The sequence below is a fragment of the Brassica rapa genome, chromosome A07, assembly GCF_000309985.2.
Source record: "Brassica rapa cultivar Chiifu-401-42 chromosome A07, CAAS_Brap_v3.01, whole genome shotgun sequence".
In the NCBI taxonomy this organism is placed as follows: Eukaryota; Viridiplantae; Streptophyta; class Magnoliopsida; order Brassicales; family Brassicaceae; genus Brassica; species Brassica rapa.
The window spans coordinates 2,655,010-2,672,210 of record NC_024801.2 but is presented as its reverse complement, the minus strand read 5'-3'; the positions used below and the strand labels follow the sequence as shown (position 1 = coordinate 2,672,210).

Below are 17,201 nucleotides of genomic sequence, written 5' to 3'. Positions count from 1 at the left end.
TCTTAGGGTTGCTAGAACTAGGAATCTCGCCGACAGCTCTCGAGCCCAGGCTTATACCTTGTTGTAACGCTCATACGCAGATTCGGAATAAGATCTACTTTGCTCTCTTTTCGATTTCTTATCTTTATCGTTGTTATTCTCGTGTTCTGATTGCTTGACGTGTGGTAATTAACAGATATCCGGGTCCTCTGGGAAACTAGGGTTTTCTTAGTTTCCTTATTTAAACGGAAATCGACAGTGCGAATTTCGGTTCCCACAATGGACTTCGTTGACCCCTCCCAAGGAGAAGCCATTCCCGGTCCTGGTCCATCGTGGAGTCGAGGAAGAGGATGCAAGCAGGACTACTGACGAGTTTCCGGGAATACTTTAACTGCTTTAGGTCCTAGAGGAAGTCGACAGTGCGAATTTTCGAGAAACTCGTCAGTGGTCCTGCTTGCATCCTCTTCCTCGACTCCACGATGGACCAGGACCGGGAATGGCTTCTCCTTGGGAGGGGTCAACGAAGTCCATTGTGGGAACCGAAATTCGCACTGTCGATTTCCGTTTAAATAAGGAAACTAAGAAAACCCTAGTTTCCCAGAGGACCCGGATATCAGTTAATTATCACACGTCAAGCAATCAGAACACGAGAATAACAACGATAAAGATAAAAAATCGAAAAGAGAGCAAAGTAGATCTTATTCCGAATCTGCGTATGAGCGTTACAACAAGGTATAAGCCTGGGCTCGAGAGCTGTCGGCGAGATTCTTAGTTCTAGCAACCCTAAGACGGCTAAACCTAATTGAGTCGCAGCTCGAAATAACAAAAACGGAAAGTTGCCTAAATCGCTCTAAGTGCTAAGTTTGCTCTGAAAAAAGTTCTCTCCCTGCTCCTCGCCAAGGACTCCTTATATACTAGCTCCAAGGTCGGTTTACGCTTTTACTCTTCTGCCCTTAAGCCGTCATAGCGTAAAAATGGAGATATTCCATTTTTCCCGATCTTCACAATTATCTTCAAAACTTCCGTATTTATCCGCGAAAACTTGACATTTATCCTTCCTCGTGGGCCAAGCGTGAACCATGTTGTGGTTCACGGGCTTTTGGTTAGGAAAAATCGTAGGATAGGCCTCGAGTCGTGTTTTAGGTCCCTTTGGGCCGTCTTCCGACTCGACACGTTTACTACGAGTTTTCCGCGGTTTCTAATCCGCAAAGTTTGATCGATGAATTAGAATAGCGGGAAACATGGACTGCGCTTGCTACGGTCTTCGGGAGATAGCATTCGAAGGTTTGACGAGGATGCAAGGACTGGTGTCATATCAATGTTCGGAAAGGTTCAATCGCTACACAGCGACCGAACTTTGGCTCGAGCCCGGTCGTTATGTAGCGACCGAGCGAAACGAGTGCCCGGTCGCTACGTAGCGACCGAGCTTTGGCTTAAGCTCGGTCGCTACGTAGTGACCGAGCGATCGTCCCGCTCGGTCGCTACGTAGCGACCGAGCTTTGGCTCGAGCTCGGTCGCTACGTAGCGACCGAGCTTTGGCTCGAGCTCTGTCGCTACGTAGCGACCGAGCGGGACGATCGCTCGGTCGCTACGTAGCGACCGAGCTTTGGCTCGAGCTCGGTCGCTACGTAGCGACCGAGCGGGACGAGCGCTCGGTCGCTACGTAGGGACCGAGCTTGGCTGAGCTCGGTCGCTACGTAGCGACCGGGCGGGACGATCGCTCGGTCGCTACGTAGAGAATGAGCTTTGGCTCGAGCTCGGTCGCTACGTAGCGACCGGGCGGGACGATCGCTCGGTCGCTACGTAGCGAATGAGCTTTGGCTCGAGCTCGGTCGCTACGTAGCGACCGAGCAGGACGATCGTTCGTTTTGAATCCCAAAGGATACTTCTTCGTAAAAATCTCGTATAAGTTATTTTTACGAAAATTACATCCCTTCTTTTACTAACTCTTTCGGAAATACGATCTCCGAGGATTTTCGGGTGGTAATTCCGTCGTAACCGTTTTTGACCCCAACATCCATTAACCAATGCTTTTGGTTCTTTTGTCTGCCAACGCCCTTCACCAACAACTACACTATCATCAGACAAATCCAGAAGTTTGCATTTGTTGAGAGAATTTGCTCTTGAGCCCTATCAAACACATTCAGAAAAAGAAGTTATCATAGGCGAAATCATGACCTTATTAACTATGTAACTGCAAGAATGAAAAACATTTACCAGTGGTGCAATGTCTTCATGTTCAAGCCCCAAACCTAGTTCCACGGATTTTTTCTTCGGCCATGCAATAATATGACCAACAGCTTCCTTAATTGTGCACATGTTAGTCACAGGTCTCCAGAGGAATGCTTCAGGTTCAGTAGCTTCATCAACCAAGACTTTAACATCATTAGGACCTAATCGACTGTCATTCACTATGTCTTCAGGGTCAGAAGAAATGATACGACCCTCAGCAACGTTTCCATCTTCATCAACCCAGTCAATAAGAAGACACTTCTTTTGTGGTATCTTGTTCACACTCTGTTAAATGTTCAGTTGTAAAAGTATAAGAGTAGTGTAAAGTAGAAAAAAATGCCATTGATCTCATATAAATTACTTACTCTTGCAGCCGAGTTTTCCCCCACTTCATTGTCATCTCTCTGTAACATAAACCCAACAGAAAGCTTATTATTATGTGATAAACAGTTATCTTTATGTATTCTTGGAGATGTAACTAACCTGGTTTTTTTCCTTGCACTCTAGGGTGCAAATCCGGCCTAATACCAAGCTCCTCCAGATCCTTACGAGCGGCAAGACCATCCTTAGATTTCCCACAGTGCAACAACGTTGAAACTAAGCTTGCAGCAACATTTCTCTCCACATGCATTACATCTAAGTTGTGTCTCACCGGGAGTTCCTAACATGAGAAAGAAAACATCATATTTAAGTTAAGAAAATAAAGTGATGAGGAAAAAAAATTAAGCAAATGAAATAATAATCTAAGGTAGCTTGAAGAATATTGACCTCTTCTTCCATCTAGATAACTCATCCTCATCTACTAGTACTTCTTCCTCTTCATCTGATTCACTCGACATACCCTCAATATCAGACCCTAAATCAGTTGAACCCTGCATCATTTTTCTCTTACTGGCAGACCGTTTGAAATTTCCAAAATCATTGTGAAAATTTCTCAGATGTTGAGAAATATCACGCCCAGTAAGTATTCTTCCCCTTCTCCCTTGTTCTACTTTTCCATCAAACCATTTCTTCTTTCCTCTAAAACTGTGAGTTGGTGGCAGACCCTGTCTATGACCCATATACACATGCTTTCTGCTGAACTTCAACCACATGCTCTTTGTATTTTTTCCACATAACGGACACCCCATTTTTCCCTTTACTTTGCAGCCTGCTAGATTCCCATAAGCTGGAAAATCGCTGATTGTCCAAAGCAGCATCGCCTTTAGTGTAAAAGCTGATCGACTAAGAGCGTCGTATGTTACCTCTCCAATGCTCCACAGAGTGTTAAGATCGTCGATTAGGGGTTCTAAATACACATCTATGCTATTACCAGGCTGATGTGGACCAGGAATCAGCAAAGAAAGAATGATGTTCTCCTTCTTCATGCACAGGTCTGGAGGTAAGTTGTAGTTAACTAGCAGAACAGGCCAGCAACTGTACATCGAGTTCTTCATGTTGAATGGATTGAACCCATCTGTTGAAAGTCCTAGCCTCAGGTTCCTTGCTTCATCTGCAAACGTAGGGTATTTGGCATTCATATGATCCCATGCCACATAATCAACAGGATGACGCAGCTTTCCATCACTGTTTTTGTTGGTAAAGTGCCACCTCAAATCCTTGGCCATTTCTTCAGACCGGAACATTCTCTTCAGTCTTGGTATTACAGGGAAGTAACGGAGAACTTTCTGTGGGACGCCTTTCTTCGTCTCACCCGTGTGGACATTAGTCTTCCACCTTGAAGCCTTGCATTTAGGACACTTATCGAGCTTACCTCTTTCTGAATAGGCAGCAGTCGTTGACACAGGCATGGATCTTCTCGTTGTCCATGTCAAATGATTTCAAGAACTTCTTCACGTCATAGAGTGATGTGTGCAAGACATTTTATTCAGGTAACATGTCTGGCAAGGTCTCTAGCAAATCATTGAAGCTCTTGTCAGACCATCCATTCTGAGTCTTCAATCTGAACAACGAAACAATTGCAGATAACTTGCTATGGCTTGAACAGCTCGGATACAATGGTGTTTCAGCGCCAGCTAGCTTTGCCAAGAACTCATCTTCTTTCTTGTCCTCTCCCTCTGCCATATCAGATAGATTCCCCATACCAGCTAACTCTTCATCAAAACACTCAGCAGCTCTGAACAACCCATAGATCTCATCGTTCCACTCACTTCCTTTGCTTTCATCAGCAACCTCTTCGTTCAACTCTCCATGTAGATACCAATCAGCCCGCATCTTATAACCCTCCTCCATACCCCTAGAAACAAGATGATCAAGTACCACACTTGCTGAACGTCGAACTATGTTACAGTAGTCAATACACGGACATACAATAACATCAACCCCTCCCATTGCTGAAGCCACATCCCGGACAAACTTTGAAGCCCCTCTCTCATATCCAGGATCAACTCTGCCATTAACAATCAAAAGAAAAACAAAATTAAACAAGTTAAGTCGGTAATCACCAAATGAAACATGAGATATACGCTTAAGCTCATTACCTGTTTAGATGTACCCAAGCTTTGTCCATAATGTTGTGTTCGAACCTAAGTTGAAACCTTTTGTAACAAAACGAACTTATAACATAACACATAAGAGTCAGAGGATGTAATGATATAGCAAAAATTTTCAGAGCATGAAACGATACCAACCAAATCAAAAGATAACTGGAATAAAACAGGAAATCAAAGCAACCAACATATCAAAGCAACCAAGAAATTAAAGCAAAAAAGTAAAACTTCGATTTCAGCTTAACACCGACAGAGATGTCGAAATTGTGACTTCCTATACCTAAGAGATGTAGAACAGGAGTTGAATCGGAGCTGGGAGAAGCGGCGATGAAGGAGAGTGATGGAGATTCGAGGCGGAGATGGAGAATCAGAGATGGAGAATCGAGGCGGAGATGGAGAATCGAGGCGGAGATGGAGAACCGGAGATGGAGAATCGAGGCGGAGATGGAAATAGAGAGAGAACGAGAGAGAAGGAGATGGAGAATCCAGATTGATTTCTCTTAGAGTTTTGTCGAGAAAGGGGGAAAATGAGAGAGAAGAAAGGGAACCCCGATTAGAGAGAGGGAAAACATAAAATATTAGCTAATTTTTACTAAGTGTTTCGTGGAAAAGCTAATTTTAGCTTCCCGCTTAGCAAAACTCTATCATAGCATTTATATAATGCTAACCTATACTAAAAAAAAAATTCACTCATCAATGACAGCAGTTCAGTGAAACATGCTATAACAATGTGCTATGAATAGCAACTTTTTTGTAGTGTAATGATAATAACATGAAATGACTAGAGTCTGTTCTTTTTTCTTTGTAAAGTCGATGATATGATTCTAGTAAACAAGTTTTTTTCATTTAACATTTACACCAAAAAAGTATAGATATGATTCTAATAAACAACTTTTTTTTTCATTTAACATTTATACAAAAAAAGCATCTTTTTTTTTACAGAAGTAAACAATTTTTTTTACCGTGCGATTTTTTTTTTTTTTGGAGGGAGGGGGAAGAGGTGTATTGGAATAAGAATTGTAAGAGATTTTAGAATTTTATTAAAATCTCATATCATTCAATGTATGATTTTAAGAGTTCTTTTCAAATCAGATGTTATTGAATTTAAGATTTGCGCACAGTCATTCAAATTTACTTGTAACTAAGTGGACTGTCCGTACGCATGTGCGGGCATTAACATTAATATTAAATTGATAATTACGTATTTATAACTATAAAATACTTATATTACATGTATGTGGTTAATATGAAAGATTCGATGTTACATATTAATATTTATACTATGTTCATATGAACAAAAAATACATTAGAACGTTTAGATTAAAAATTTCAGTGTTTCATATAAACAATATGAGTTATGAAAAATACAAAGTACCTTAAATCCATAAAGTAGATAAACCAGACCTTAAGACTAAGGCTTCAAGTTCTGTCTTGATTAAGGTAAAACCCACACATCATATAATATCATATTTCTCATGTCTTGAGCGTCAGATCATCATTAAGAGTGCTCTCGATTTTTTTAGCACCAACATCTTTCCAGTCTATTGAAAGCACTGTCCCATTAGATTCTACTTGTTGATTGTGCAAAACTGCAAAAGAGTCAATCAAAATGCCAAAACATTGTAATCTCCATGAGAGAAAAAAGACTAAATAGGAATATAGATAGATAGATAGATACTCACAAATGATTTGCTTTAGCACTCCTCATTTCCTCATCATAATTCAAATATATCTCACGGAAGAACTTGTTCAAAGCAGCGTCTCCTTCAAGCTTATCATCCTTCTATTCTTCTTCACTTCAGCTTCAAGCTTGTCATAGTCCTTTACTTTCTTGGAAGAACGATAAGCCGATCTCATTGAAACCTCTGCACCATTACACAAACAAATAATATAAATTTTAAAATGTCAAGAGTTTGTGATTCAAACTTCTCATATCAGGTGAAACTAAATAAAAAGAAAAAAGAAAGTAGAAAACATGTTTAAGAAATTCGGGTCTGGCAAAATTGCTGGTTGTTTGCCATGTTCAAAAGAGGCCCATGTGATTATCTCGACTTTTAAAAGGCTTTTCTTAAATTTGGTTGATATTACTTCATATCTGCACTTCACTACTGCTATCTGAATACACACCGCAAGAAAAAAAAAGATCAATACAATGTGTACAACTCAGAACATGACATTGTTTGAGTTTAAAAAAACTGCTTGGTACTATCTAATAAAACGTATCATTTATATCTGATAAAACGTATCCTTTAGATACATAACTCTTTGAACTGCTTATAGGTTAAGCATGATTATTCTGTTAGTTCAAAATGTTAGAGTTCAAAAGGTTTAAAAGGACGGTTTGAGATGATACGCTTTCTCTCTTGGAACATCAGTCACAATACTCAGATGCAAAATCACTAACATAATTGACACAATTTACATAGAAGTGTTTATCACTGAGGTGTGTTCTGAGAATGCATTATGCTTCAAACGATCACATTTAACACTAATCTTAAAACATCAGAAAAATATAATTGAGAAAAAACAGATATTTCATGTATAACCCCAATAAAAAAATCAGCCATGAAATATAAAAGAAAGATTTGAATTACCTAAGATTTATTATCATTCGTTTCATTGTAACAGCATAGATGATTTACGGTTTCCTTCTCTAAGCCTTGAGTCAGAAAATATGTAATTCTAACAAAAATATTTAAAGATGTAAACAATCCCAAAATATAACAAATTATATAACGTCAATGAGTTTCAAAGTTTTTAAAAAGCTTTGAAATTACCTTTAGCTCTAAGACGTACCGAAGAGGATCACGTACAATAAATAAATTGCACTTGATTAGCATACACATCTTATATTATATTCTTGATAAAAGCTTTGAGATTACCTTTAGCTCTAAGACGTACCGAAGAGGATCACGTACAATAAATAAATTGCACTTGATTAGCATACACATCTTATATTATATTCTTGATAAGTGATTTAACTTTATAAAAAAAAGAATTACCTTTTTCGAAAGGGATGATCAGTTCCTGGATAAACATAGTCGTCTCTTTTTGTTAGTTAAATCCCACTATAAGGATTTAAATAATAGATAATAAGAAATGAATAAGAAATTTTAACATTAAAACCGCTCAACTAAGTTTGTTTTGGGTAAAAATCACAAACTGAGTATTTAACAAAAAACCCCATAAACTAACTTTATTTAATGAATTAAACTCTAATAGGTCATAATTACCATTACTACAAGTAAATCTTTAGTTTAGGGGTTTCTACACTAAGTAAACATAGTTGAAGAATTTTACCATTAAAAATAAAAAAATTCAAAATATTGTAATAGGAGGGTAAATTTTCAAAATACATTTTATAAATTAATGTATAAGCTTCTATAAATGACTTAGAACCTCTTATAATAATTTAAAACATCTGATAAGCCAATATAAATAATTTTATAAATGTATTTATAATTTTATAAATGATTTATAAATCATGCACTGAATTATTAGACATTAATAGTTATTATGATACTTTATATACAAATACAATTCTTTCTATATGAAAATAAAATCATTATATCAATTCAAGTAAACATTTTTGTTTATTATTTTATGTAGTTTATAAATATATAAAAAATTGATCGCATTATTACTCTTTCATATTTCAACAATTAGTTACCATAAATAATTATCTCTAATATTATGTAGATTATTTGAAAAGTGTTAATTGAATTATCCTTTCCTTTTAGATATAATTATAATAAATAAAATTTAAAATCATCGGTCAGTCAAATTATAACAATTTGAAGAGTTCATTTATGATCAACACGTAATAAAAAATCACCTATGTGACTTCTCAATCGATATATGGTAGGATTTATATATTTTTAAATAATTTATTACATTATATATATAATTTTTAAATTCTGATAAATTTATTCTGTGAACAACGATAAATAATTTAAAAATCATATTAATAAACATGTTTGGATTTTGTAATATTTAAAATAGTTTTTATATAATTATATTCGAATACAATTCATCAGGTAGAGTATAAAACTATTATAACTATTAAAAGTAATAAATAAAAATTATTAATCTTTCTATAATTTCGAGAATTAGTTGCCATAAATTGTTATTTGTAATATTCTTTAGATTATATGATAAGTGATGTTAAATGTTTTTAGACTTATCTTAAATTTTTAGATCTAATATAAATAAATAAAAATTTAAAAAAAATCGACCAATCAAATTATAATAATTTTTTTTGAAATTTCACCTATGAGCGACACGTCACTAGACCTCACTAAAGTGACTTCTCTTTTAATATATAGGGGGATCTCCTTTTATTCAATTAATAAGTTGTAAAACTTATATAAATCCACTGTTATTCAACTCTAAACAATATCTTTAAAAAAAATTATGATTGAGATTTTAAGAGACTTGACATTTATTTTCCGTTAAAAAGAGCTTCCATAGAATACCACCTCCGTAGATGTTGGGGGTGTATTGAATCAAGGATTTTAGGAGATTTTGGAGTGTTTTAATTCTGGTAGAATTTAGGTGAGTTTTGAAGTTATTTGAGTGATTTTAGTAAAAATTAAAAAATAAAAAATGAAATCTATAGGTGTTTTGGTACAATATTTCTAAAAAATTCAATACACCCCCAACATCTATTGGAATAAGAATTGTAAGAGATTTTAGAATTTTATTAAAATCTCATATCATTCAATGTATGATTTTAAGAACTCTTTTCAAATCAAGTGTTATTGAATTTAGGATTTGCGCACAGTCATTCAAACTTACTTGTAATCTCCTTTTATTCAATTAATAAGTTGTATAACTTATATAAATCCAGTGTTATTCAACTCTAAACAATCTCATATTTTTATAAATATTTATGATATTCTATAAACAACTCTAAACTTACTTGTAATCTCCTTTTATAAATATTTATGATATTTTATATATTTTTATGAAAAAATATTTTTTTTCTAAAGAAAATTCTTTTTTTTTTTAATTTGTGGATTGGCAGTTATCCGCGACTTAAATTCGACTGACCCACATCCACCCTGCTTAAAATAATCTCGACCCACACCCGCGATTCAAAATTTTCAAATTGTTCGACCCACACCCGCCCCACGGCGGGTCAAACGGAGCGGAGCCTGCGAGCAATGATTAAAATTTCCAGCTCTACCAAGAAGCCATACTCTAGAGGTCAATCGGTGGTGCTACATTGGAGGTCATTCAAAAAAGCGAGCAGGAAAGCCTGATGTTTGTGATGCAGCTAGAGAAAATGCTGATCAGTAGAGAAACTTGATGCTATTATTGTCTTCTGCAAATAAGTGATGTTTGTTTTTCTATGATTTTGTACTTGTTACAGCAGCAAGTTTCTAATTCGTTGAGCAAATTGTAAGTCAGCTAGAATCACTGCAACCTAATCTCTTACCAGTGTAACCAACACAAGAACACCATTTTCGTCTCAGCAAGAAGTTTCAAGTTATTCACAGCAGCCATAGTAGTTCACAAGACTCATATAACACGATGCATAAGAACATTGCATAGTGAAAAAGCTATTGAGAAAAATACAGGAAGCTATATATCCCATATATGCTGCAAAATACAAGAAATCTATAGGTGGAATCTGCTACTCTTGAATTACATGACGCTCTGAACAGATCAATGAATACCATATCTAATCAAAAAGTTGTCCCTTACTCTCATATATGCTGCAAAATACAGGAAAAATATCCACAAGCATCACCACAGACATGATTCTTTTTAAGATTTGATAACATAAGCTCCCCCTCTCTATGTGCATATCTACTTTCTAAACTAGGCCAGAACGCAGCAATATCACCATGACGAATACTTCTAGAATCAACAAAGATCATTCCAGAACTGTATTTATGGTGAGTAGAAATCTGCATACCACATAATTGTACATGTGCCATGAACATGAGGTTAAATAACTCTTTGAAGTTGCTAATTCAGTTTCACCATTGATATCGATTCAGTGCTCAAAACAGAAAGAAATAAGCAAAGTATCGGACAAGAAACATGAATTGAAAAATAAGAACATTACAATCATCTTCGTCCACCCCTGCTATTATTCTCTATCCCTATTCTTCCACTATTCTTGATTGCCATAACTCGGCCTTTTTCAGAATTTATTAAAATGCAGATTTGGCGATAATGTTACAATATTTTACTTTAGAATTTATTAAAACGCAGATATGGCGTTCATCTTCCAGTTTAAATGCATATTAAATGTCGATTTTGAGGGTAAATCATGTTACAGTATTTTACTTTAGTGACACATTGTTAAAAAGAAGAGAAAATTGCCGATAAGGAACAAAACAACTATTGATTTGTCCCCTTAGAATTAAATCATAAATCTTTGTCCCTATAGAATAAACAATAGTGAATACCCTATTTTGTCATTTTATTTAATATGTAGTTACCATAAAAATCTAATTTTATTTTAATGAAATAGAAAGTAAAAGGAGTAAAAGCTTTTAAAAAAAAATAAAACCGTGTCGTCGTCTCCGACTCCTTTCTCAATTGAAGAAGATGCGATTTCGTTCGTCATCACCACCTTCTCGAGCTGTCCATCTAAGTTTGTCGGAGAGGTTAAAATCGTCGTCCCATCTCTCCGCGTCCTCCTTCTTTCATCGTCACATCTCTTCATCTTTCCTCTGTTATCTCCAACGTCGCCACATCCCTCCGTCCTTCCTTCCTTCCTCGTCACATCTCTTCGTCTTTCCTTTGAAATCGTCGTCACGATTAGATTCACATTGTTCTTCTTTTGCTCTTGCTTCATCTCGGTTCCCAAAAATCGAAGGTTAGGGTTTGGAAATCCCCTTTATTTTTTTTTCTTTATTTTGTTCGTTTTGTGGTTTTGCATGTAGTAGATAGAGATTGCATTGTTTGAAAACACAATTCGATCCACGTTTATGGTTTTAATTTTAGTTTGTGGTTGAGTTGACTGTAGTTTGTTGTTGAGTTCGATTCAAGTTTTAAAACACAATCCGATCCGATTCACGTTTATAGTTCTCAATTCCAAATAGACTTGAAAAGACTAATTAGTTTGACATGTAAATAGATCGATTTTACATGTTGTTAATGTGATGGGTAGATTTGACTATGTTTCTTTGCCGTGTTGGACCATGCGTGTAGAGAAAAACACATATGCTAGTTGATTGTGATTGTTATGTGCTATTTTTGAATGTTTAATAGTTTGATTGTGAGATTGAGTTATATTTACTTTGGAATTGTGTTTGTATGTCCTTAAAGGAATGGCTAACGAGTTGAAGTTTATGATTTCATGTTTTATAGGAATGGCTTATCAGTTTCCAAAACGCACTCTTGAAGAAGGAGCTGAGACTCATATTGATAAGATTAACAACACCTGTAGACGTACGATTTTTGAAACGGTGAAGGGTGTTCTCAAGGATTAGTATGAAGAAGTATTGAAAGACCCGGTCTTCGGTCCGTTTCTGGCAATCGTAGAAAACAAGCTCATTTACTCCAGGAAGATTATTCACAGCTTCATATGCAAGCAGCTAAAGGTTTCCAAGCTCAACGAGTTGTGGTTTCTATTTGAAAAGCAGCCTCTCAGGTTTTCTATACAAGAATTTCATGTCGTGACTGGTTTGAAGTTCAAAGATGAACCAGACATAGACTTCATTAACTGGAAAGATGATGAGGGGGTTTTGGAGCCTCGTTCTGAAGAAAAATAGAAAGATTAACATATTCAGTGTAAGGGATGAGCTTCTTAAAGAGTGTAAAGAGTGCACGTATGTGGACAAGGTAAGGTTAGTATATTTGTGTATTATACATGGATTCATCATGGCTAAGGATTGGAAAGTGTCTATCCCGCAAGAATACATCCGTTTTGTGATGGATTTTGAGAAGTTGAGGATGTATATTTGGGGTCTTCGCGCATATGATGAGCTACTTGCATCAATATTCAGAGCAAGGGAAGATTTGCATCTGAAGAACAGTTACGTGTTGGATGGATTTTCATATGCGTTTTAGATATAGATTATGGAGGCAGTCCCAGACATTGGTACTATGGTGGGTAAAAAAATTTAAAAAAAAACATCACCAAAGTAAGATGTAGAAATTGGAAAGGAAGTGGAAAAGTATCCTAACAAGATATCAGTAGCCTAGAGTCACACTTCGATAAGGTAACTATCTTTCTTCTATGAATATTGAATTCTAAAATTTCAACAATTTATGCTTACTGATTTGTTTGTTCTTGGCAGGGAGAGCTATTCCCCTTTATATCTCATACTGGGAACAATGATGTTGTTGATAATGTTGAGTTCATTAGGGAAGATGAAAAAATTGATGAAAGAGTTGGTCATATTGTTGCTCTGATGAATGCCAAACAAGACTGGAACCGATTTGCTTGGGATGTTGAGGATTTTCCTCGAAATGTGGAGCTTTCTGATTCAGAAGAAGATGTTGAAGTCGAAGATGTCACAGAGGAACTGTCTGTTGTTGCAGAGGAACCGACAGTTGTTGCAGAGGAACCGCAGTTGTTGCAGAGGAACCGATTGTTGTTGCAAAAGGGGGAAAGCATAAGCTTATTGATACAGGTGTCGAGTCTCAAAAGAAACAACTGCTTTGTCAACAGGCGGCTGAGCATAACAGTGGTGTCTCCGGTAATCTGAAGACCTTCATTGAAGGATTGTTCACCTCTTTTTTCAACTCTTTGAAGGAGCTGGTGCAAAAGGACATCCAAGAGCGTTTTGACAAGGTCTATAATGAGATTGCTTAACTCAAGGAAGATATGTCTCAAGTTACGGGTCCTTCACATACAGAAGGAAAAACCAGAGCATCTGAGATTCCGGGTCCTTCACATACAAAGCGGAAAGACCAAGACAAATCATCACAGAGTCCGGATCCTTCAGCAGCAAAGGAAAAAGGCAAAGGCAAGGCAGCTGAGAGTTTGCCTCCTCCCACGGTTCATCATAGCCTCAGCCAGTAAGAAAGGTAACAAAAAAATAAATCTTTTGTAATGTTCTATATCGGATTTGAATCTCTTATAATGTTTTGTTCTTTATTTTTTGTTGTAATTGCTATGTAGTTTAACACAGCTGTAAGGTGGTTGTATTTTGTTATGTGGCATAATGGTTGACTTTATTATAATTTTATTTGTATGAAGTGAAAAACCTTTCTATTAATGTTATGCTTGATTGTATTAACAGGATGTTCAAAATTCTAAGGACGACATGATAGATTTTTTTGAAAAATATGTCACAATCATCAAACATCAAAGTAAAAATGGGGACCCAAGAGTACTTACAAGATGTCATGGTAAACCTTTCTCAATCATCATATGTTAAAGGTTATGAAGAGGAATCTGAATCTCCCTTTTGTATCTCTTTCATAAAGCGGGTGTGACCCTGGATTAGCTTCCCTCATCATGTGCAAATATTTGGGAATTTTTTCATAACCTTTCACTGCGTTGATTACATATTCACGTGCATCCCATGCCAAAGAATATGATATCTCAACTCCATGTTCTGTACGCATATACTGGATTATATCATTTGATATCGGCCCTTCTTTAGCAGTTTCAAACTTATGCATAATCAGAGTACCAACTGTTTTTGCTGAAGTTGTCCGAACAGAACCGTTCCTATTGGATGGAGCACATGAATGATCAGGTACATACTTTTTGATGATAAAATACGATGAACATGTTAATCCCTCTGCACGAACACGCCAGCTGTAATCATCATTTGCACAACGAATGTACCACATTTTTTTTATCCGATTTGGCAACAACATAGTCGAAATTATTTTTCATCGCACATATTTCAAAAGTTGCCTTCAGAAGCGTTTTGGAACTAAAATGTTGACTCTTCTTCACAACATCTACCAGAGAAAAGCGAACACCACTTTCATTGATCTTCTCTATGTCACACTTTTTGTCATCATCACTGTCGTGTACCTCAACATCTTCTTCTGAATCCATATCAGCAGAATCGTCAGACTCCATAGGCTCTTCTTCTCTGTTAGGCGACTCAGCAGCTTCTTCCGCTCGGTTAGGCGATTGAATACTCACACACAACCGCGTCGAAGCTTTGTTCTTTACATATGTAAGAAAATTTCTAACTTGCCGATCATTGGTGATGATAAAAGATGGTGAGTCAATGTTATTGATTAAATCAGAAGGTAACTAACTCAGCTATATATTGACCATGTTACATCAATTTCAAAGTCTTCACACACCATAACCTTTAGGTTTTTAAAGTTTGAACTTGTGTCCAAAGTAAGTAACCTGTCTCTTTTTCTTGATCAACAAGAAACCCCAATCCATTGTTATTGGACGATTTCCATAAACCGCATGAAGCATAGAAGGGAATTTTTATATTTTACAAGGCCAAAACTTTGGAAAAGATTACAAAAGACATTAAAAGGAAGAACTAGGAAATGGAAGAGAATTCCCACAATCTTTCGCAAATCATGTACTGTCAACGAGAAAATTAGACTTTAGGAAAAATAAAAAGGATTTAAAAAATTTACAGAATATTTCCTAACCTTTTTTTGCTAGATTTTTCGGATATTGCTCACAGATCTTGTAGAACTTACATTCTACCAATTTAGTAATTAGACGGATAGGTAGAATATGGTATACCATGATTATAGATAAAAAGACAACTCGAGTAATGTATTTTCTATTGTAGTAGATAAATCAATGTTTTTAGGATTTTAAAAATACAAGACACGTAGAGCATAGATGAAGTGAGGATTTAATATTCTGCGGTAGTAGTTGTAAATGTTTTTTGTGTATTGCACATCCTACGGTCAATAGATCAATGTGTCTTTGTTAGATTACGTAATATAAATATCCGTAGATGGTAGATCTGATTTACTAATACCTTAAACCCATTTTAAAATTACTATTTTAAATATTTTTTTAATCCAAAAATATTTTTTTTATATGTACATGTTTGTCTACATCAAGTTTATTATTTTTTTATATTTGTTTCCATTGTAAAACAATTTATATGATTTTTTATATATAAAAAAGATAGTGAATGTCCAAGAATGACAAAATTTGATTTTGTTCTAAAGAGATATTACTATAGTTAAGGTGTTCTTTATTGACAACAAGATATGAGCCTATTGCGTTGCAACGGGTTTTTTTTTATGTTTTAATTTAATAAAAAACACAAAATAATAAATCATTTATTACAGTTTTATGATTTTTGTTTTTTTTCATATGTTGTTTGAGATTTATTTTATAATTAAAACTTGTTTTCACACATATGTTCAAGTTAATATTTGTCTTTTATAATCATGGTGCATAGATGAATTGTTATAAACTTTGTACTTCAGATTAGAAAATACTATACCTTAACATTTAAATTGAGCACAACCCGAAATAAGAAATTGAATGAAAATTAGAAAGAAATGAAAGTCAAATACACCAATCGCAATGACAACATTATACTTGTTCTTATGAACTAATTTAATGTTTTATTAAATAAGTCTTCAAAATTTTATTTTGCTAGGATTTTGTTTTAAAAAGAAAACATTCTATTTTATAAATTTCCTTTTTTTTAAATGAAAAATATAAAAAATAATATTAAATGCTCTTTTACAATTTTGTTTAAGATTTTAGAAAAGGAAAATTATTGTCATATAACCTATTACAATTATCTTCTCTTTAAAATTTCATAAAAAAATAAAACTGCTATCAAATAATTATTTTTAGTTATTAATAAATAATTTTAAAATTACTATTTTGACAATTCGTATCAAAACTAATTTACACTTCTTTTGTTAATTAAATACTTTTTAGTATCATGTTCAGCATTAAATACTCTCTTAAAAACATTATCAAATAAATTTGTACAATTCTCTTTTGGTTAGGACTTAAAAATATGATACAAATTTTAGATTTTAAAAAAATTATTTTTTTTTATAAAAAGGAAAACAACTATCAAATATTCTTTTACAGTTTTTTTAAGATTTTAGAAAAGGAAATTAATATTACAAAATCTTTTATAATTATATTTTGTCTAGGATTTAGAAAAATAAATTTCTATCAAATAATTATTTCTAGTTAATACTAACTGTTTTTTAAAGTTGCCATTTTCAAAATTCATTTTTATTATCTTATTATATATATTTTTAATAATTATATATTTAATCACATGTCACAATATTAGAAAGAAAATTAGTATCAAATAATCGTTTGCAATTATCTTTTGATTAGGATTCTGAAAAAAGGAAAATTACTATTAAATAATATTTTAATTATTTTTTTATTAAAATTAGTTTTTGTTAATATCTTAGTATATATATTTTTAATTATGAGATAGATTAACACATGTCACAATCTTAAAATATATAATTGCCATGTGTCGCGATCATGTTAATTAGCAACTTTGAAGAACTAAACTTTATATAATAAGATTGCCATTTTCAAAATTCCTTTTTATTATCTTATTATATATATTTTTAATCATTATATATTTAATCACA

At 34.5% G+C, this 17,201-nt stretch overlaps 1 protein-coding gene across 1 annotated transcript; it reads right to left on the bottom strand.

The window, feature by feature from the left end:
* Positions 1-4,047: 4,047 nt before the first annotated feature.
* On the bottom strand, positions 4,048-5,259 carry LOC117126682. Its single transcript, XM_033275483.1, has 3 exons — positions 4,981-5,259; positions 4,692-4,748; positions 4,048-4,600 (listed from the first exon to the last, which is right to left on the bottom strand). The coding sequence occupies exons 2-3, from the start codon at positions 4,718-4,720 to the stop codon at positions 4,075-4,077; spliced, it is 555 nt and encodes a 184-aa protein (XP_033131374.1). The 5' UTR covers positions 4,721-4,748; positions 4,981-5,259; the 3' UTR covers positions 4,048-4,074.
* Between the last annotated feature and the right edge of the window lie 11,942 nt (positions 5,260-17,201).

What these genes read in the sequence shown, in the direction of transcription:
- LOC117126682 (XM_033275483.1), bottom strand. Translation starts at nt 4,720, where the DNA reads ATGGACAAAGCTTGGGTACATCTAAACAG. An exon ending in GCTTGGGTACATCTAAACAG is followed by an intron (nt 4,601 to 4,691) that starts GTAATGAGCTTA and finishes TGTTAATGGCAG; the next exon opens with AGTTGATCCTGGATATGAGA.